General features: G+C 35.8%; 1 protein-coding gene across 15 annotated transcripts in view; it reads right to left on the bottom strand.

Moving 5' to 3' along the window:
• LCORL (ligand dependent nuclear receptor corepressor like) overlaps positions 1–23,569 on the bottom strand; it is a 167,866-nt gene that overhangs the window by 87,543 nt on the left and 56,754 nt on the right. For 11 of the 15 annotated variants that reach the window (XR_010659432.1, XR_010659431.1, XM_065907523.1 and 8 more), the window contains 2 exons: positions 21,033–21,112; positions 20,028–20,157 (listed from right to left, as the gene is read on the bottom strand). Coding sequence is in view for 13 of the 15 variants with exons in the window: in XM_065907523.1 (XP_065763595.1) it covers positions 20,028–20,157; positions 21,033–21,112 (210 nt within the window). In the remaining 2 variants the exon portion in view is untranslated. Of the gene's footprint in view, positions 1–18,520; positions 18,568–20,027; positions 20,158–21,032; positions 21,113–23,569 lie in introns of all 15 variants that reach the window. The other 4 variants (XM_065907514.1, XM_065907517.1, XM_065907515.1 and 1 more) reach the window with 2 other exon arrangements.

Here is a 23,569-nt window from a genome sequence, read left to right on the forward strand (position 1 = left end):
TTCAGTTCAGTTATGCATCTTTGGCAAGAATACTATAGAAAGGATGTGCATTTCTCAGCATACCATATCAGTGCACCAGTAAGACTGGATGTGTCTTAAGGCTGGTGATGCTATCCTGCAAGTCTGCTGGGTTTCTGTATTGCAATGCTTCTCCTTCTCTCTTCATAATTAATACACTGGTAGAGATACTGTTAGAATGATATTGTTTCTCATCAAACTTTTGCCCACTGATTTTAGCACTCATTGCTGGATGCAATGATTGTCACCGTGGTGTTCTAAGGGTGATTTTAATTTCCTGCATTCCTTACATTTTAAAATTGGAATTCTTTTGTAAGATAGAGCTGCCCCTTCTTCATTTATATCAATATGAAAAAATGAATACTGATGTTCCTCTATGGATTACACTGTTATTTTGTTGTTGTTGTTCCACTTTTGACCATTAGCAGCTCTTTCAGGTTGGCTGGCACCTGTGTCCTACTAGCCTACCTTTTATTGAGACTTCCTTACTTTCTGGTTTCTCTGGTGGCTCAGAGGGTAAAGAATCTGCCTGCAATGCAGGAGACCCAAGTTCAATCCCTGGGTCAAGATGATCCCCCAGAGAAGGGAAAGGTTATTCACTCCAGTATTTTGGTCTGGAGAATTCCATGGACAGAGGGAGCCTGGTAGGCTATAGTTCATGGTGTCACAAAGAGTCAGACATGACTGAGCGACTAAACACACTTTTACTTTCTGGTACCACAGTTCAGTTCCGTTCAGTTGCTCAGTCGTGTCCGACTCTTTGCGACCCCATGGACTGCAGCACGCCAGGCCTCCCTGTCCATCACCAACTCCCGGAGCTTACTCAAACTCATGTCCACTGAGTTGGTGTTGCCATCCAACCATCTCATTCTTTGTCATCCCCTTCTCCCCCTGCCTTCTAATCTTTCCCAGTATCAGGGTCTTTTCCATTGAGTTAGCTCTTCACATCAGGTGGCCAAAGTATTGGAGTTTCAGCTTCAACATCAGTCCTTCCAATGAACACTCAGGACTGATCTCCTTTACGATGAACTGGTTGGATCTCCTCACAGTCCAAGAGTCTTCTCCAATACCACAGTTCAAAAGCATCAATTCTTTGGCATTCAGTTTTCTTTATAGTCCAACTCTCACATCCATACATGGCTACTGGATAAGCCACAGCCATGACTAGACGGACCTTTGTTGGCAAAGTAATATCTCTGCTTTTTAATATGCTGTCTAGGTTGGTCATAGCTTTTCTCCCAAGGAGTAAGCGTCTTTTTATTTCATGGCTGCGGTCACCATCGGCAGTGATTTTGGAGCCCAAAAGAATAAACTCTGTCACTGTTTCCCCATCTATTTGCCATGAAGTGATGGGACCAGATGCCATGATCCTTGTTTTCTGAATGCTGAGCTTTAAGTCAACTTTTTGACTCTCCTCTTTCACTTTCTCCCATAAGGGTGGTGTCATCTGCATATCTGAGGCTATTGGTATTTCTCCCAACAATCTTGATTCCAGCTTGTGCTTACATCCAGCCCAGCATTTTTCGTGATGTACTGTGCATATAAGTTAAATAAGCAGGGTGATAATATACAGCCTTGATGTACTCCTTTTCCTATTTGGAACCAGTCTGTTGTTCCATGTCCAGTTCTAACTCTTGCTTCCTGATCTGCATATAGATTTCTCGAGAGGCAGGTCAGGTGGTCTGGTAGTCCCATCTCTTAAAGAATTGTCCACAGTTTATTGAGATCCACACAGTCAAAGGCTTTGGCATAATCAATAAAGCAGAAATAGATGTTTTTCTGGAACTCTCTTGCTTTTTCTATGATGCAGCAGATGTTGGCAATCTAATCTCTGGTTCCTCTGCCTTTTCTAAAACCAGATTGCACATCTGGAAGTTCACGGTTCATGCATTGCTGAAGCCTGGCCTGGAGAATTTTGAGCATTACTTTGCTAGTGTGTGAGATGAGTGTGATTGTGCGGTAGTTTGAGCATTCTTTGGCATTGCCTTTCTTAGGGATTGGAATGAAAACTGACCTTTTCCAGTCCTGTGGCCACTGCTGAGTTTTCCAAATTTGCTGGCATATTGAGTGCAGCACTTTCACAGCATCATCTTTTAGGATTTGAAATAGCTCAACCAGAATTCTATCACCTCCACTAGCTTTGTTCGTAGTGATGCTTCCTAAGGCCCACTTGACTTCACATTCCAGGATGTCTGGAATTCTGGTACCACAAGATACTCCAATTCAATTTATATTTTCCCAGCCCCAGCCATGGAAGCAACCACTGCTCCAAGGAGCCTTGGTTCTCTTGACTGAAAAAGTCTTATTTTATTAAGGACTTATATCAATGTAAATAGAATTCCTGCACTGCAGGGGATCATCCTATTTAATCTCTGACTACATGCACAGATGATTTTGGACAGCACCATTTTACAGCACTGCTCCAATATGGTTTTTTTGTTGTTGTTCTAACAAAATATTCAACAATAATAACGGAATGCTCTCTACTAATAGTCCAAAACATTTCCAGGGTTAACAAGGATTGAGTCACAGAAATGGATGCAACAGCAAAAATCACAGACTTTTTATAGTTTCATTTCTATAACCTTCCAGACACATATAAGGCCTGCAACCCTGGAGCTTCAGTAACTCCCAACAAATGACAATGCCAGAGGTACATAAATACACCCTAATTTAGGTAGGCACTGATCATTACTCCACCAAAGAGTGAGTGAGTGCTTCTTTTACAAATAAACCTTAGCAACAACAACCACTACTGCCAGAACAATAAGTATGCTTTTTAGAAAAACAAAAATAGATAAAGTAAAAAAATAGCCAGCACTTAATATAGGCTCACAGATGGTTTTGTAGAACTTTAGAGTATTTTAAATTGAAAAGTGAAATATGTGCAAAGTAAATCAGGAGCCACTAGGCCATAACATGCCCAAATAATACCAGAAGTTCAAGTCATACCAGACTATTAGAGCATATGATCAGACTCACAAACATATTTGGCTTGTATCATTGTTCTAGTTGCTCATCAGAAACACTGGTAACCTAACTTAGTATGTATTTTTAAGACAGGAGCAACCCTAAGAGGGTCCACTTTAATATGCTGCTGGCTTAAATATAAAATAAATTTTCTTAAATACACATAAAAGTATTTTAACATTTCTAGTTACTATAATGTATACTCTTGATTGTGTATGCTAAGTTGTTTCAGTCATGTATGACTTTGCAACCCTATGGACTGTAGTCCACCAGGCTCCTCTGTCCGTGGGATTCTCAAGGCAAGAATACTGGAGTGGGTTGCCACGTCCATATGGATCTAAAGAAGTAAAAAGTAACCTAAAGTAATAACTAGTGCCCAAATAATTTATATTTTGCTTTAGGAAATGTGACCTATCATTACACAAATATATTCATACAAGATTTTCACTGTTATTAGTTAATATTTTAAAATCAGCTTTGGTCCTCTAACCAGTCAGAACATGGAGGGAATAAGAAAAATGGCTAACATGAATAGTCAACTTTTCAAACTATCCAGACTGCAATTTTACTTCAAAGTGTCTCAAATGATTATTAAGACTGGTTGGTGTATATGCCTGTAAAATAATTTCTTTCATTCCTTTAACTTTGTTTCACTTCCTAATGCTACATAGGTTAACAAAATATATCAACACACTTTAGCAAAAACTTTTCATTTTATCAAATAAGATATCGAAGCACAAAAGTGACTTTTTTTGTATGAAATAAACATCTTATAATTTGTATTTACCTAACCATTCTACTCTCCTAAAGTATCCAAAGAGTACTACATTTACTGCTGACAGTTCTTAAGTATTACCACTCACTTTTGAGACTGCATGATTGATACTACTTTGATATTAAGTTATTAATTCACGGGCTCCTAAGGACAATTTTCTTCATGATTACAAAACTTGAGAACTAAATCCTTTGTGATCCTCCTTTTTTGATTTAGTGTAATTCCAAGTAATTGATGATATTGATAATAAATAATACTGAATAGCAGCAGTAGTTTTAGATTATTGAATCCTTACATTAATTTTTCCTCCCACTCCTCCCCAAATTTGGTGCGGTATAACTGGTATATAAGAAAAACTACACATAAATAATGTCTAAAATTTGGTGAGTTTGGATGCCTTATCTCTTCAAGTAATCACAATAATCCTCTTAAGAATGCCAGAATTATTCCCATTATATAGAAATGGGGGCTTCCCTGGTGGCTTAGCTGGTAAACAATCTGCCTGCAATGTGGGAGACCTGGGTTCAATCCTGGATTGGGAAAATCCCCAGGAGAAGGGAACAGCTACCCACTCCAGTATTCTGGCCTAGAGAATTCCATGGACTGTATAGTGCACGGGGTTGCAAAGAGTTGTACGCAACTGAGCGACTTTCACTAGAGAAATGGAAACTAGTCTTAAGGAGGTTAAAAAGTTTGCCTAAGGTCACACAAGGATGAGTAAGTAGTAGAACCAACTCTAGAATCCATGTCTAACCCAAAATTTGACCTCAACTACTGTGCCATAGTATGATTAGAGAAAGTCATTTAGATGCCAGTGCCTCATTTTCTTATACACTTAAACAAATAAACAAAAATAGTGCAATCTGCCATAGGGCTACTCCTCCCTGGATGGCTATTAGAAACATGGCACTAAGCTGGATGTTTCATTTACATTATATTAATTTGCACAATCCTAAAGGAAATCAACCCTGAATATTCACTGAAGGACTGATGCTAAAGTTGAAGCTCCAATACTTTGGCCACCTAACGTGAAGAGCTGACTCGTTGGAAAAGACCCCGAAGCTGGGAAAGATTGAAGGCAGGAAAAGAAGAGGGTGACAGAGAATGAGATGGTTGGATGTCATCACCGACTCGATGGACATGAGTTTGAGCAAACTCTGGGAGATAATGAAGTACAGGGAAGCCTGGAGTGCTGCACTCCATGGAGCCACAAAGAGTTGGACATGACCTAGCGACTGAACAACAACAAATTTGCACAATGATGTAGTATCACCAAGTTAAGTAACTGGCCCAATATCACAGTTATTTAATGAAAAAGAAACAAACAGGAAGCAAGCCATCAAGATTTGATTCCATAGTCCATCTTCTTTTTTCTACCAGAAGCTACTATAGAACACACGCCATACCTATCAATACTAAAATACTAAAATCTAAACTAGTATCTTTAATAAAACTATTTTTTGGTAGGTGAGGGCAGACAACAGAATACAAGCATTCACAATTATTATGCCTCTTGTGCACATGAGGAAACTAAGTCACATAAAATGCTAAGCAGTTTATCAGAACTATATAGTGAATAAATGGGAGGGCAAGATTTTAATCCATGTTTGATGGTAGAACTTATGTTTTGCCCTTTCCACTGAAGATAGAAACATTTTAAAGACTTCATTTAAAACACTTAAGGGAGAACACACACACAAATTCATATGGAGAAAGGCAGGGGATGATTCCTACGTAGTAATGACAAATCAGTTGTGGATGTGACTGGTGATAGAAGCAAGGTCCAATGCTGTAGAGAGCAATATTGCATAGGAACCTGGAATGTTAGGTCCATGAATCAAGGCAAATTGGAAGTGGTCAAACAGGAGATGGGAAGAGTGAAAGTCGACATTCTAGCAATCAGCGAACTAAAATGGACTGGAATGGGTGAATTTAACGCAGATGACCATTATATCTACTACTGTGGGCAGGAATCCCTTAGAAGGAATGGATTAGCCATCATGGTCAACAAAAAGAGTCCGAAATGCAGTCCTTGGATGCAATTTCAAAAATGATAGAATGCTCTCTGTTCGTTTCCAAGGCAAACCATTCAATATCATGGTAATCCAAGCATATGCCCCAACCAGTAACACTGAAGAAGCTGAAGTTGAACAGTTCTGTGAAGACCTACAAGACCTTTTAGAATTAATACCCCAAAAAGATGTTCTTTTCATTATAGGGGACTGGAATGCAAAAGTAGGAAGTCAAGAAACACCTGGACTAACAGGCAAATTTGGCCTTGGAGCATGGAATGAAGCAGGGCAAAGGCTAATAGAGTTTTGCCAAGAGAATGCACTGGTCATAACAAACACCCTCTTCCAACAACACAAGAGAAGACTCAACACATGAACATCACCAGACGGTCAACACCAAAATCAGAATGATTATATTCTTTGCAGCCAAAGATTGAGAAGATCTATACACTCAGCAAAAACAAGACTGGGAGCTGACTGTGGCTCAGATCATGAACTCCTTATTGCCAAATTCAGACTTAAACTGAAGAAAGTAGGGAAAACCACTAGATCATTCAGGTATGACCTAAATCAAATCCCTTATGGCTACACAGTGAAAGTAAGAAATAGATTTAAGGGACTAGATCTGATAGACAGAGAGCCTGATGAACTATGGATGGAGGTTCATGACATTGTACAGGAGACAGGGATCAAGACCATCCCCATGGAAAAGAAATGCAAAAAGGCAAAACGGTTGTCTGCGGAGGCCTTATAAATAGCTGTGAAAAGAGAAGCGAAAAGCAAAGGAGAAAAGGAAAGATATTCCCATTTGAATGCAGAGTTCCAAAGAATAGCCAGGAGAGATAAGAAAGCCTTCCTCAGTGATCAGTGCAAAGAAATAGAGGAAAACAACAGAATGGGAAAGACTACAGATCTCTTCAAGAAAATTAGAGATACCAAGGGAACATTTCAGGCAAAGATGGGTTCAATAAAGGACAGAAATGGTATGGACCTAACAGAAGCAGAAGGTATTAAGAAGAGGTGGCAAGAATACACAGAAGAACTATACAAAAAACATCTTCACGACCCAGATAATCACCATGGTGTGATCACTCACCTAGAGCCAGACATCCTGGAATGTGAAGTCAAGTGGGCCTTAGGAAGCATCACTACGAACAAAGTTAGTGGAGGTGATGGAATTCCAGTTGAGCTATTTCAAATCCTGAAAGATGATGCTGTGAAAGTGCTGCATTCAATATGCCAGCAAATTTGGAAAACTCAGCAGTGGCCACAGGACTGGAAAAGGTCAGTTTTCATTCCAATCCCAAAGAAAGGCAATCCCAAAGAATGCTCAAACTGCCACACAATTGCACTCATCTCACATGCTAGTAAAGTAATGCTCAAAATTCTCCAAGCTAGGCTTCAGCAATACGTGAACCGTGAACTTCCAGATGTTCAATCTGGTTTTAGAAAAGGCAGAGGAACCAAAGATCAAATTGCCAATATCCGCTGGATCATCGAAAAAGCAAGAGAGTTCCAGAAAACCATCTATTTCTGCTTTATTGACTATACCAAAGCCATTGACTGTGTGGATCACAATAAACTGTGGGAAATTCTGAAAGAGATGGGAATACCAGACCACCTGACCTGCCTCTTGAGAAACCTGTATGCGGGTCAGGAAACAACAGTTCAAACTGGACATGGAACAACAGACTGGTTCCAAATAGGAAAAGGAGTACATCAAGGCTGTATATTGTCACCCTGCTTATTTAACTCATATGCAGAGTACATCATGAGAAATGCTGGGCTGGAAGAAGCACAAGCTGGAATCAAGATTGCTGGGAGAAATATCAATAGCCTCAGATATACAGATGACACCACGCTTATGGCAGAAAGTGAAGAGGAACTAAAAAGCTTCTTGATGAAAGTGAAAGAGGAGAGTGAAAAAGTTGGCTTAAAGCTCAACATTCAGAAAACTAAGATCATGGCATCTGGTCCCATCACCTCATGGGAAATAGATGGGGAGACAGTGGAAACAGTGGCTGACTTTTTTTGGGGGGGGGGCTCCTAAATCACTGCAGATGGTGACTGCAGCCATGAAATTAAAAGACGCTTACTCCTTGGAAGGAAAGTTACGACCAACTTAGATAGCATATTAAAAAGCAGAGACATTACTTTGCCAACAAAGGTCCATCTGGTCAAGGCTATGGTTTTTCCAGTGGTCATGTATGGATGTGAGAGTTGGAGTGTGAAGAAAGCTGAGCACCGAAGAATTGATGCTTTTTTTTTTTTTCAATTATTTTTATTAGTTGGAGGCTAATTACTTTGCAACATTGCAGTGGGTTTTGTCATACATTGACATGAATCAGCCAGAATTGATGCTTTTGAACTGTGGTGTTAGAGAAGACTCTTGAGAGTCCCTTGAACTGCAAGGAGATCCAACCAGTCCATCCTAAAGGAGATCAGCCCTGGGTGTTCATTGGAAGGATTGATGCTGAAGCTGAAACTCCAATACTTTGGCCACCTCATGCGAAGAGCTGACTCATTGGAAAAGACCCTGATGCTGGGAGGGATTGGGGGCAGGGGGAGAAGGGGACGACAGAGGATGAGATGTCTGGATGGCATCACTGACTCAATGGGCATGAGTTTGGGTAGACTCCGGGAGTTGGTGATGGACAGGGAGGCCTGGCATGCTGTGTCACGGGGTCTCAAAGAGTCGGACACAACTGAGCGACTGAACTGAACTGAACTGAATATCAAATCAGTAAGTTCTAATGAACAGAACAATCTGAGCAGACTGTCAATATAATGGACAACTAGCCAATAGCAAATAGTAAACTATAACTGACAGTCACAATTACTTATAAATTAAAAATGATAAAATAGTAATTTATAAAGCTAATTCATCACATTTCACAAGTACAGTATCTGATCAAACCCTCTGCTAGTGCTAGACTCCTTATATCTCAGTAAGAGAAATTCAGAAAGAATTAATCAGCCACTGAAGTGCCGAGAATAAGTAATTATTAAAAGAGAACTATAAAAATAAATAAATAAATAAATAAATAAAAGAAAACTATAACTATATCATATTAAATGAGATAGGAAAGCTCATGTTAGAGGATATTTACAAAGTGCTATTTCTACAAAAACTGTATCAAAAAAAGACCTTTATGTGAGAGTAAAAAACTGAAAATATCAGACTCAAAATTATGGCAAGATGGAACATCAACCTTCTATAAAACAGTTAAGGTGATAGACTGATTCATTGTCTGCCTGATAACTCAGATGATTTTTTACATTATGTTTTATCATCCATAAAACTACAGTATATGAAAAATATTATCTAAGAACAACAACAAAGAGTCCAGCTGACTAACTGGTTAGCTAACTAGTTAGCTAACTAACCCTCCTCTTCCTTTTTATTTCAACTCAGGACATATGAACTATTTCAGTCTTTAGTAAATTACCTTGGCTATTAAGTTTTCTCTTTTTTCCTTAAACAGTCCTGATCTTAAGATTCTAATACCACCCAATTCAGTACAATGTGCTGTCTAAAATTTGGAGGCAGACCACAACCAGGTTTAAGTACGTCTTACAGCTAAAATACCAAGAGGAAACACATTTTTAAGAATTGTGGATTAGAGTTTTAGATGTATTATTTACAAGGACAATGAGAACGTTCTACATGTATGTGTTAAAGTATACCTTAAAAAGAAAATTAGCCAAAGAATTATCATAGTAGTTTTTACTCTAAAGTTATCTAACCATCTGCTGTTTTTAGGTATATAATAACAGAGGTAAGCATTTTAAAAGCATATTTAATAAATGGTGTGGTTTAATTAAAAAAATTTAAAATAACATGAAGAAGCTGAAACTTAAAGAGACAAAATTTAAAAAGAAAAAAAAAAAATCAGAGAAAATCAGATCTCTAAGAAATGTAGATTTTCCAAGATTTTCTTTAAAAAGAACCAAACCCTTATTTTCACAGCATCGAACACACACACACACACAACCTGTGACAGGGGGATTGAATAAAACGTGTAAACATCAGTTGTCATAAAAAACCAAAAAACAAACAAGAAACCCTCTCTTCTTAGAAACATATTATTTCATAGAGCAAAATTTTAAGATACCTGAATATACAGCGACTGAAAGGAGGAAACTACTTTTGCATAATCTTCTGGGCAGGCTTCTCCTGTATTTGCTTGGTCACCTGCCAATACTCCTGAACCATACTGCTGTATGGTATCCTAAAATCTGTTTGGCAGCTGAGCCACGTTATTCCACCACACACATGTATGTATGCTCAGGAAAATTCACCTTTAAATGATTTTTCATCACTTTATCACTAAAATGCATAATTATACATAAATTGAGCAGCAAATACATATTACATGTTGAAGAGTATCTTCTATATTTATGATTTATATCTTTGACCAGAACTCTATTTAAGAAATTAAGAAATGTTTATAATGAATTGGAAAGAAAAAATTATTAAAATATTCCGTGCCTCCAAGAAGTTCAAAATCTACTAAATACTATTAGGGGATAAGACAGAATAATATTTAAAATTGACAAAGAAGGTAGAAATCTATTTTATAAAATCAAAATTATCCTTTAAAGTCTCTTAAATACGCCCATACAGTATATACATCACTTAAGGTCTACAGTCTCATACATTATTATGTATCATGAAACACACAACTTTTAAATATGAGAATCACACTCTATTTGCAGAGATGCTTTAAAGTACAGGAGGTATGTGGAAACTAAGACCTATACTAAGAACTAAGTCCCTAACCCTAACCCTAACCCTAAAGTTCCACACTGGATGGTGTCCATGGGGACCATGGATTTATGAAAGTGTTTTGATAAAAAGATAAAAGATACTCTTAGCCAATCAGGCTTGTATCTCAGTAAACAATGACTAGAGTATGAACAATCCTAGCATATTTTTTGTTAACTTCCAGGTGTTAAAAGAAATGTTGACTGTAAAGCAAAATGTCTTACAACTTGCTAAGGAGGCTAGATTTAATTAAGTGGACCATGAAAATGGGTAAATGTTTACATTGCATAGTGAAGAGTTTATGATTGAGAAAATCTTTCAACTTGATGCTCATCATTAGTCAGGCAAAGACAAAGGAGTCACAAATACTTGACACCAAATCCTCAAAAGAAATTTCAGATCATGCAGATAAAATTTTGGTTGACACAAGTGAGTTTCATCATGATATGAGAAGACCCCACACATTAACAGGTGACCAGGGGCTGAAAAACTACAAGTGAAGTGAATAGTTCATCCATTTTTAGTTTCTTAAAAATCCCACTGCCTTTCCTCTGACTTCAGCTGATGGTTCAGAGCTAGTTCCATGGATTTAGACATTCATGTATTCACTACTTCCCCAGCACATTCTGGCTTAATATTACTCATCACCAAACAGCAACAAAAACTAAGCCTTCATCTTTTTTATTACCATCAAACTTCATATAAGCAACTCTTTATTAGACATTTTAAAAAATGGCTTTTTGATTATTTTACTAAGTATTATTGATAATCACTATCTTATATTATTTAATACATGTTTAATATATGCTTCAAAAAAATTAAATTAAAAAAAATAATATATGTTCCTTGGTCAAGTTACTTAAATTATTTCTTTGTATATAAGTAAAGGAACAGTAGAATCAGATAATCTCTAAATCCCCTATCTGCTTTAAAATGCTGTAATTTTAGCTTGGTCTTAAAAGGAAAATAAGTAGTCTGCAAAACTGAGGAATGGGGGTGGCAGTCACCTCCCACATGCCTGATATATAATTTTTCAAAATCAATATTATCTTTAACTCTTGAAATGTACTTCCCCCGGGTTTTCTGTAGTTTGATACCTTTTTTTAATGTTTGCTCAAACGTTACTTGACTACCACCTCTGCTCTGCCACTCCCTACGCTCCTCTTCCTCTTTTGTCGCCAACGCTTAAATATACATTTATATCCAGCGTGTGTGTAAGGCAGGGGACTGTGTGTGTGTGTGCACGTGCATACATGCACACTGAACCACAAACAGAATTTACTTGTTTACTGCTTGCTTCCCCTTACTACCACACAAAAGTTCATGCAGACAGAGATGTTTTTTACCTTTTTTCCCCCCACTAATATGGTACCTAGCATATAGAAGGAAGATTAGTGGAACTTTCTTGAATGAATTAACTTCTCTAATCAAGGATGGGAAATATGTTTTATAAAGGCCAACTTGCTACTCTTGCTTTGGGGGAAGTCACACTCAAGGAAAGAAAGAACTAAATTAGTAGCATTTTATGGAAGAATACATGGGTGATGATATAGCTGGTGAATTTATGAGTTACTAAAGAAAATCAGAAAAATATTCTAAGAAGATTTTTTTTCTAAGAAGATTTTTTAATGATATTAATAAGTTAATACAAAACAGCTAAACAGTACATAGTAATTATAGTAACCGTTACTTTTACATAAAAGTGCTTTTTCCAATTCAGAACTCTGATTATTCTGAATAGCATATATAGATTACTATATTTATTTATACACAGGCCAATTCCATTATCTGCCATACCAGAGACAAAGTATAGGAAAGAAATACTACCCAGGGACAGATGGTGATACAAAAAAAAAGGGCCCCCAAATAGAATTATATTCTTCCGAGAATTAGGTCTTCCCTCTCAGCTAACAGACTACATTTTTTAAACTTAATTAGACTGTGCAAAGAAATAATTTAGACAGAACTCCTTATATAAAGAGAAATGGAAGAACCACTGCTTCCCCAAAATTTAAATTATGTCCTTAAAAGGTTATCAGGGTTGTGTAAAACCACTGAAAAGAATAATTGAATGACCAAATATTTCTGAAAGAAATTTGGAACCACTTTTATTTTCATTATTTAGGCTGATTCCTAGAACACTTTCTTATCACATACAAAGACTCATTAAAGACTTTGCTAAAAGATCTAGTATACTATAAGTCATGCTTTTAAAAAAACATGATCTTTTAAATCATGATTTTAAAGCACTACTGTTGAGCTTTAAAATATTCCTTTTCTATATGCACTCAATTAAGTTATTGAGTTTTGACTGTATCAGATACAAGTCTAAGTGCTAGGGATATAGAATAAACAAAAATCCCATCCTATTGTTCTTATATTGTAGAAGTAGCGGAGACAACAAACACATTAAAAAAGGAGTCAGTTAGAAAAACAAACAAACAAAAAGCAGAATGATAGGAAAGACTGAAAGAATTATCATGAACAGGGTGGTGGAGCAACAAGTGATCAGGGCCAGGGGTAATGTTTGGTAATACAAGAGTGCAATGCTCAGGTGCAAACAAGGATTCTAGACAGAGGTAACAGCAACAGCAAGTGAGAAGACCCTGAGATGGCAATAAGGTTAGCACATCAGAGGATGAGCAAAAAGCCAGAGTCTGCAAAAGAATGAGCGATCAGAGATTTGGCTGAAAAGGGGGCTAGACTAGGCCACGTAGATCAAAACTCTGATCGATTTTACTCTAAGAGACATGCAAAGCCACTGGAAACTTTTGGGCAGAGGAATAATGTATTGGTATAGGCTTCAGAAATATCATTTTGTGTAGAAAAACGAATGGGTCAGAAAGAGAAAAGTAGAAAGAGAAACAGTTCGGAGGCTCTTTAACACATATTGACCAGGGGATTTTTGCAGAAACTAATGCTTGCGGTGTTAATATGTCTCTGATCAATAGTAAGTAGTACATGCCAGAGATAAAGTATCTTGGACTAGAGTGGCAGCAACGCAAACGGTGAGACACAGTCAGAATAGATTTTGAAGGTAGAACAACAAATGGGAGTTGATGATAGGTTGTATGTGTGTATACAGGATACTGAGGAATCAATAAAAGTTTCTTGTTTTGGGGACTAGCAACCAACTAGGGTCAAGGGTGATATTTTTTACTAAGACAGGAAAGGTTGGGACAGGAGAAGTTTGGGGAAAGTAAAATCAAGAATTCTGTTTTAAAGAGGTCATGTGAAGTGTCCATTAGATATTCTAATGAAGAACACCAAGTAGATATAAGAGAGAAAAGCTAGAGAAAAGATTAGGATTAGATATAATCCTACAATATTCAGATGTCACCAACACATACACTGTAATTAAGCTGACTGGATGAAATGAAGCCATCAAGTAAGAGAAGCCATTTGAGAAGAAAAGACACTGAGGACTAACTCTTGGGCTCTTCAATATTTAAAGGTAAAGAAAACAAAAACCAGCAAGAAGCATGTGAACGAAGTAATTTGCAAGATGGGGGAAAAATTAAAAGAATATAATATCCTAGACACCAGGATTAAGAAAGTGATCAACCCTATCACTGATGAATGGTGAAAATCTGAATAAGGTGAGAACTGATTAACTTTCCTCTAAGGAGTGTAAAATGGAATTACCAATGAAACTGATAAAACAGTTTCAGCAGGGTAGTGAAAAAGAAAAGTCTAATTGGGATGAGTTGAAAAGAAAAGAACAGAGTGAAGATCGCAAAAGTACAGAAAAGAAGTATCTACTATGTGTCAGATGTGGAGAAGGAAATGGCAACCCACTCCAGTATTCTTGCCTGGAGAATCCCAGGGATTGAAGTGACTTAGCAGCATGTGTCAAGATGCTTGAGATATCTCAGTAGGAAAAAGTACAAAAATCCAATTCTTCATGGTGTTTATATACCAGCAGATGGAAAAAGACAATGAATAATACATTAAAAAAAAAAAAAAGCAAATTACATAATGTTAGAAGGTGACTGCACTACAAAAAGGAATAGTGGTTTTTAGTTGTGAAGAATTTGAGGCGAGGGATATAAAATAACTACCTAGGTGTTTAACTTTAGTCAAGTTCAGCTGTTCCAGCGCAAGTGTATAATATATGGGGTAAAGGGTCAAAATCCAGATGAGGTTCTGACATGCAAATATGAGAAAAGAAAAGAGAAGCAATGAAGTTAAGATATTACAGAAAGATGATTATAGCAATCAAGCACAGTATCTGAAATGAGTAAGGAGAAAAGTGAAATCATTAGACAATGAATAGTGAGAAGTGGTATGGTCAATAGATTGGAGGTTGCAATAAGGTTAAAAAAATATTGGGATGACTATTAAAATGGTAGTCAGAAATAGGGATGGTTGAAATTATACTTGGGAGGTGGCAAAGGTCTAGGGATGATAGAAAGGTGGCTGGAGTGAAATGGAGGAAAAGATCATTAGAAATGGAGAGGTCAAGTAACTGAGAAGCCAGAATGTCGAATCAATCAGCTGCATAGTACTTGAAAGTCACCAAGAACTAAAATGGGAGGAAGAAATTGAAAAAAGTTAGTAGAGGTGTGTAACATGATAATGTGGATAGAACAGGTAGATGTCAGGTGCTTCAGACAAGCTCAGGGTTTTGAGTGAGGACAGTAAATAAATGATTGGAAAGCAGCTATAAGGATCTCGGAACTTGTCAATTTTATCACTCCTGTATTACATAAAGCAAGCAATTAAAAACATTTAGCAAGAGAAGGGCTACAAAAGCATCTTTTATGAATACACAGGTTTCACCTAAAGCAATAAAGTAAAGGGAAGATTAAGAGAAAAGACTGAGGGTATAGGGGATTGTTGATGAAAGATCACAAGTTTCAGAAGACACAGTGGAAAAAAATATGGGTGCTTATAAAGGTGTAACTGACTAGGCCAAATTAGAGATTAAAGAAGACAAAAGGAGATAAAAGAATTCAGGTAATGGTAAATGAATAATCCAATAGTCTGTCTTTAATTCCTACTATGGATGGTGTTATAGGCAGAAAGGTGACTTTAACAGAAATGCCTAAGATCTTAAATCCAGTTTACGTGTGTTCTTAGAATTTCATTCCTATCATCTATACACATGACAAAAAAAAAAAAAAACCTTTTCATGAACACCTCTGGATTATGACTCATAATGGTATGTGGATTATTTTACTACACTAACATATAGTTCGGAGAAGGCAATGGCAACCCACTCCAGTACTCTTGCCTGGAAAATCCCATGGATGGAGGAGTCTGGTAGGCTGTAGTCCATGGGGTCGCTAGGAGTCAGACATGACTGAAGCAACTTGGCAGCAGCAGCAGCAACATACAGTTCCCTGAGAGTTCCAAAAAGGCAACCCACATATAAAGAGAAAGCCAAAGGGCCTTCCCTGGTGGCTCAGATGGTAAAGAATCTGACTGCAATGTGGAAGACCTGGGTTTGATCCCTGGGTCAGGAAGATCCCCTGGAGAAGAGTATGGCTACCCCCTCCAGTATTCTTGCCTGGAGAATGGACAGAGGAGTCTGGTGGACTACAGTCTATGGGGTTGCAAAGAATCTAACACTTTAAATTCACTTTTTCAATGTATGACCACATGGTATCAGAAAGGTCCATTTGTAGAAGAAATACTTAGGGCATGAATGAATCAGGTCAAATTTACATAGCCGTTCAAAGATACCTGCATTTAGAGAAAAGCAATCTAAAAGATTTAATACTCCTGATTCTAAGAAGTCAAATGTTTTAGTATCAGTCACAATCCAATTAATTAATGAGAAGTATTAATATTTATTTCATGCAATATTATAAAGCTTAAAAATTAAAAGTTTAAAGGGAAAAAGATTTGTGTTCAGAAAAGGCATGAAAAACTTTATATAAAACCTGGCTATCAATTAATTTAAGGGAAAAGATTGCTTAATAGCAGCTTTCAACTATATAGCAAGAAAGTCTTCGAAAAGAAATGGCCAGAATAATAGTTAAATGAATGTTAAATATGTGTTGTGGGCCGGGGGGCCGGGGAAGAGTGGTGGTGGAGGATAAAGTAGGAAAAACACCATATTTTGATGAAGGAAGGCTTTATCATATACTGAGCAGTATGATTCATTCAGCTACAATGTATATACTATCTGTTCAATTTAGTTAAGTAGGCTTCTTTAACTGAAAAATAAAAGATGGGATATCTTCTTGAATTGTAAGCTAGTGATTTATACTGCTTCAGGTGATCAGAGAACATGAAGCCTAAAGTCAAAATAATTTAGTTTACATCCTATGAGGATAGCTTCAGAAAAAGGAATTTTATATTTATATGCCTATGTTTATCCACATTTCAAAACAAATAAACTGATATTCATGATAAATATAGTAATAAATTTAAGTACAAAGTAGAAGATAAACTATATATACATGCAAAACAATTTTGTTCTTCAAATGGAATAAGTATAATATCATAAGTATGTGGAAAAACTGGAAGATATCTTAGTTTATCTTAATGCTCAGTTTATCTTAGTGCTCATTCATCCATTCAAGAAATACTTACTGAAGATATAAGATGTGACAAGTACTATTACATATACTGAGGATTCTGCAATTAACAAAGTCCCTGCTATCATGGAGGTTTCATTCTACTCTAGCACTCTACGTAAGTATGTAGGTTAACCTCTACAAGGAACTCAGTTCTGAAACATTTCCAAAGAATATACAAAATTAGTTAAAAATTCACTTCTACACTAAAATATCCCCTCTCCCTGACTATACTTATTCAACCCGCAAAGAGTATTTTTGACTAGCTTCTAATATAAGGAATTGTCCAAACTGTATTTAGATTAAATAATAAGGTTTTCCAATTATTAAATACTGTAAGGGAACTAATCACTGAAGCTGTTCACAGTTCATATGAAGGAAAGATGGAATGCTCTGTATTTCTCATAGATCCTCTCTAGCCTTCCCAATTCAATTAAAATAATCCTCTAATTCTAGGCTGCTAAGTAGTAGGAAACAGGAAGGTTTTTCTACTTAATACTTAGAATCTAAGTGTTCTTCACATAAAACACCTTTGACCTTTTAAAACTTTCTTCCCAGGTTTCAAATGTTCACAACACAAAACTTAACTTCTCTGAGCTTCATTATGTTTATCTGCTAAAATGATAACAAGAGTATCTATCTCTCAACAAAGTTGGGATTAAATGTAAGGCACAAAACGGGCTTAGTGGTCAATCACAGGTGGTGACATCAACCATAATAATTATCCAAAGTGTAGAGTTCTCAATAAAAGTAACAAATCATCAAAGTCCATAAAACTGTAGTTAGGAAAGATAATAAACAAGCTATAATAAGAATACTAAAAAGATTTCTCTGTGTTTTGGCAAGATGATCACATGCTTCTGTTCCTCAAACTAAGCAATGGATTCAAAGTGTCAGTAATACTATGTTACTAATATCCAGAATTCCTAAAAATGACTGACTGTGAAATTTTCAGGAATCAAATAAAAACTTCACCAACAAGAGGCTTCTATTAGCATTTTATTTGCTTCCAAAGACTCGGAAGTACTTCCTATCTTTAAAAACACATTTTTTTTTTCCTTTTGTTTCAAAGTTAAAGAACTTACTAAAGAAATAAATGCATATAGGAATTAAGACCATTTAAAACATACTGTTACTATCTTCTAGCCACATCCTGGTCAGACCATATTGGAAATCTCAAAAACTATTTCATTCAAAGAAAGTAAAAACAAACAACAGAAACAAAGCCAAGTAAACAAGTAGAAAAATCCTTGGGTTTAATTAAATCTGGAAGGTGATGATGGACCACAAATAAAGAAATTAACAAAGATAAAAATACTAAAGACCTAAAGTAAGGCAAAAATACTACTAATAAGAATCTTTTATCTTTAAACTGTGATCCTTCAAAGATCTCGAAGAAAAACAAAAAATCCCCAAACGGAGAGGTCACTAAATATCCATGAACACTCACCCAACCACTGGTAGGAGACCTCTTGAAGACCCAGATGCTTGAATCAGCTGAAATAGTACCAATTTTTTACTGATTACTCTTAATAGGGCAATGGAGCACAGGTTAACTCCATACTATCAAATATTAAAAGTTACTATTACTAATTTCTACCTACTACCATTACAAATTACTCAAAGGAGAAGGAGACTGAGTAATGAGTTCTAAGATGAGTGAAACTTACTGCATGCATGTGTGTAAATGCATACATTTCCTCCAGCTCTCTTTGTGATGTGAATCTGAGAACGTAATTCTTTTTATAAGTGTAAATATACAGGCAGAATAAAATTTTCTAAATTAATACAAAATCCTTAAAGCCATGTAAAACATTTTTATATTGGTTCATGTACAAAATTGTTTTTAAATTTTGTCTTTTAAAGACAATGACAATTTCTCAATATGAGTTACTTTAATTACACACAGGGAAAGATTTTCAGTCCTCTACACTTAAAAATATATATAGTTCTTAACTTTAGGCCTTTTAATATGCTAATGATTCTTCTAATCAGAGGATTTTCATATTTCAACACATAAAAGAACTCATAACACTAAGACTGAACAAAAGCCTCCTTTGTCAAAGGTAAGGACAATATTCAACATTACAGATTAAGACTGGAAAGTTACCTATTTAACAGAAAATATCTGATGTTACCTAATTCAAAAGAGTATTAAAAGCATTATCAATACTTAGATGAAAACACAGTACCATTTTCCTCATCTCTGGAAGTTGGGAGGTATGATGATCTTCCCACTACCACCCTGCATTCCCCCTAAACCATCACTTATTCCCAAGGTTTACGTGGTAAAAATTAAGACATTCTACTGTTGCAGAAATGGCCAAGAAAAAAAAATGGAAGGGTCTATATTTCTCTAGTTTTCTCAAGTAGCTTAAGACATAAAAACAAATTCTGCCTGATACATATGTATCAAGCAAGGAAACACATGAAACAACTCTCATTTGGATTAAACCTTTAGATAGACAGGAAGCAAAGAAGAACAGTGACATTGTAATTGCACATTCAAGCTATCAAAGAAACACTGAAGTCTCAAGCCAGCAAATATACTACCAACCTGGCTGATAAATGATTTAACTGTTACATTTCTATAAACAGTTTTGCAATATATTATATCTATCACTTACTGAACACAAAAGAACTTTTGCAGTCTTGAGAAAAGCAACAAAATAAGGAAGACCAAAAGCATACAAAATTTTCTTCTGCCTACAGTAATTAACAAAATAAAGTCAAGGAGAGATTTGAGAACAGAATGGTGAAGAGAAAGCCTAGCAGAAGGCTAGCTCTGTGACTGCAAATCCTAATGTCCCTAAAAATATGGAGAAAAACTAAGGACCAAGAAGGAAATAATCAAGAATGGAATGGAGATTGACATATTAAAAACTCGTATGTGAGAAAAATTCATATATTTTAGGTCTCTATTACAAATTTTAAATGACAAAGTATATCAATATTACCTTTCTTTCGAAAGAGTGCATTTAGGTAATTTTCTGCTTGGCATTCAATCTTTTCAGTGTTGGACTGGCCCTGAGATGATAGCTCCTCTGTTGGTGTTGACTGTGAAGAATCAAGAGATGGTATACAATCCTAAAATTAGAAGAAAACGTCATTAAAAAATCACTTTTTATTTAAACATGGGACTCCACTAAAATGGCAAAAAGAAATTCCCTAAATGTTCATTTGTTCTTTTAAATAAGTCAAATTATATACAGAACATAAAATTTGGGAAGGAGTCAGGAAAAAAGAAATTTATCTTTGATAGAGGGCCAAACTAGCCTTATTTCTTAGCAAAACTACTGTCAAAAAAGAGGAAGGGGGAGAAAAGATAAAATATATTATTAAATAAATTCACTATATAGCATGCCAGTAATGAGAGTTTTAAGAACAAAGCAGATGTTTACCCACTAACATGACCAAAATGGGTGCAAGTTCTCAAAGTTCCCATTTCTTCTCAGCCATTCTCACAACAGTATTAAAAGAATTAGGACTTCCTACTGTACAAGAAGATTCTACTTGTCTAGTTTATGCCCTGTTTACAGTAGAAACTAATAATTACTTCACAGGAGATAATTATGATATCCAAAAGACTTCATAAAAAAGTAAAAATCTGAAAAGTAGTACTACATTATCTTCCAACCACTGATTCCTAAGAAATCAGACTGTAAGGTAGTCTCAGATCAAACCAGGCTCACCTTCGTCTACCTAAATACAAAACAGAACTGAACTGAACTTTATGAGTCAGGGAGTTCTAAGAAAGAAATGTGAAATAAGCAAAAAAGATGAGTATACTGGGATTTTCACCTGCAAGTTAAGCTAAATGTAAAGACTTTAAAATATTCTTCTCATTATCAAAATCAAGTATTTAAATTTCACTGTAAGAATTCTCAGAAATTAAGTTTTAAAAAAGTTGCGTTACAACTGTGCAATTAGTTTAGAAATAATTTTATAGCACTAAAACTTACACTGACTGCTTCTCTTTGTAGGTTACAAAATGAACATTTTTCATCCATAGACCAGTCAGTCAGCTCTTCTGGTTCACAGTCTTCAAAAGAGGGAAAAATATTGATTAAATACACTAACTTTATATAAAACAAATAAAATTACCACTCTCCACAGCAATGGGTCATATAAAAAAGCTAACTACTAAAAGTAAGGGGGAAAGGCCTAAAAAAAATTAAACTGGTGACATTTAAAAAGAAATATGGAGAGTAATTTTGCACTATTATTGGACAAAGTAGCAAGAACAATGAGCTGGCTATAAATTCATTATCCAACAATAGAGTTTTAACACATTATTTGACCAGGAGATTTCTGCAGAAACTAACACCTGTAGCATTAATATGTCGCTGGTTAATAATGTGTTAAGTACATCATTTAACCTTCTGAAATACTCAATTTATTATTGTCTACTGATTTTTATTTTCACTATGAAAGAAATCAGAACAGACAGGGAGATATGGGATAAGGGAATAAATTTGGTACAAATGACAATATAAAACAGAGAAATGGAATAAAGCACCAGAGAAACCTACAAATTTGAGAACATGGGATGCTGTCCAAGAAAATTTAATAGAAATCCACTACTAAAAAGTCAGATCAGATTTTTTTATTACATTGCTAAAGGCTTTGTTGTAAAAGTTAGGGCAAAAAACAAGTAAACAAGTTACATTATTCAATACGAAACATGGGTTTTTTCACAAGAATGTTCCTTATAATCCAGCTACTGGAATATATTAGAGTTCGTGGAAAATATTTTCAAATGAAGGAATTTTATGAAGAAATAATAACATTGCCATCCTAACTATACTTGGTATAGACAGAGATTTTTCAGACTTACTCCTTGCAACAGAAACTCCCTCCAATTTCTTTTCCCAATTAAGTTCATACACAGAACCTCAAATACAGAAACCATCATCATCTGAGGCAGCTACATGAGAACTAATTTGAAAAGCACTGGTATACCACAGTGATTTCTCTTATACTTTTGAAATATTTAATGAAATAAATACTTGTTTTCTGCTAAACTACAAAGGAAATAAACTCATCTTTCTGGAATGATAATGAATAAATACTAGATAGGTTCAGCCCCTGTGATACTTCTGCATTAATTCAGATACATAGGTCAGAAGAGAAGATCTATAATTTGTTGGAATATAAAGAGTACAGTGATAGATTCCTTTCATTTCTGGCAGTGGTCCAGAAATATTCCCATTATTTATTTAAACTTGGAAAAGAACAGGGAATGGGAACATAAGATCCAGTATGGAGTAATGGAAAGATGACTGGATTTGAAGTCTCCAAAAATCTGGGATGGAACCTACTAGCTATAGCCTTGCTAAGTCAGGCTTTTAATTTCCATATCTGTAAAATAAGGATTCTGTCACCTAACTTATTTGTGATCAAATTTTTAAAATATTAAAATATTTTATAAACTACAAAACATCATGCAAAGGCTAACTATTAATCAGGTAGAGTCACTAGTCATTATTTTTTAAATTCTGTACTATGACACATGTATTTAATAAAGTTAGTTTGCAGAAGACAGATAACTTTAATTGAGTATCTGCTTAAGAAAACTGATCACTTTGTGTAAACAATCTGACAAATCAAAAGGTTTACATAATCTGTACAATTAAAAACCCAGAACTGTAGTTATGCAGGTTCATAATTTTTTCCAACTTTTTACCCAGTCATTATAACAAAATCACAGACTCACACTCTTGAATGTAAGATTATGCAGTGTCTCTTACAGAGAGTGAGGCACAGCTCTCTGACCAATGAAATGAATATATAAGAAGTGACAGTACACCATTCTAAACAGAGGCTTTAAAAGACATGGCAAATTCCCCATGGCAATTATCTTGAACTTTCACCATCCAACATCAGAAGAACTTGCCCCATAAAGCCATTATCCATCCAGTCTGGAACATGGAGTCATGAGGAGATGTAAACCCCATCCACAGCGTAGACTCCAATGAATAGTCACCCATAAGTATGAAATAGATTTTGAAGCTGTTTGTAATGCAGCATTACTGTACTAAAACTTGACTCATATGCCAAGCATAATTTTGATAGATCAAGGAAATCTTACTGCTTTTAAAAATTATGGCCTCAAGAACCGGAAATAGGAAAGGACTCCAGCACTGGGATTTTTTTTTTTTTAATATTTAGTTGGCTGTGCCAGTCTTAAGTTGCAGTATTCAGGATCTTCAGTTGCAGCATTTGAGCTCTTAGTTTTGGCATGAGGAATCTAGTTCCCTGATCTGGGCCCCCTGCATTGGGAGTGCAGTCTTAGCCACTGGACACCAGGGAAGTCCCAATTAGGATTTCTGAAAAATAGCTAGTAGGTCTGGAAAAGATATTTTTGAAAAATCATTGAAAGGTTTCATAAAACTTAAATGAAAAATATGTTGACTCAAGGGACAACAACTTTAGGTTAATTCAGACAATTACCAGTTGTAAAATAAAATCGGGCATGCTGAGATAATCCTTATTTATT

Source organism: Muntiacus reevesi, chromosome 16 (genome assembly GCF_963930625.1).
Source record: "Muntiacus reevesi chromosome 16, mMunRee1.1, whole genome shotgun sequence".
NCBI lineage: Eukaryota > Metazoa > Chordata > Mammalia > Artiodactyla > Cervidae > Muntiacus > Muntiacus reevesi.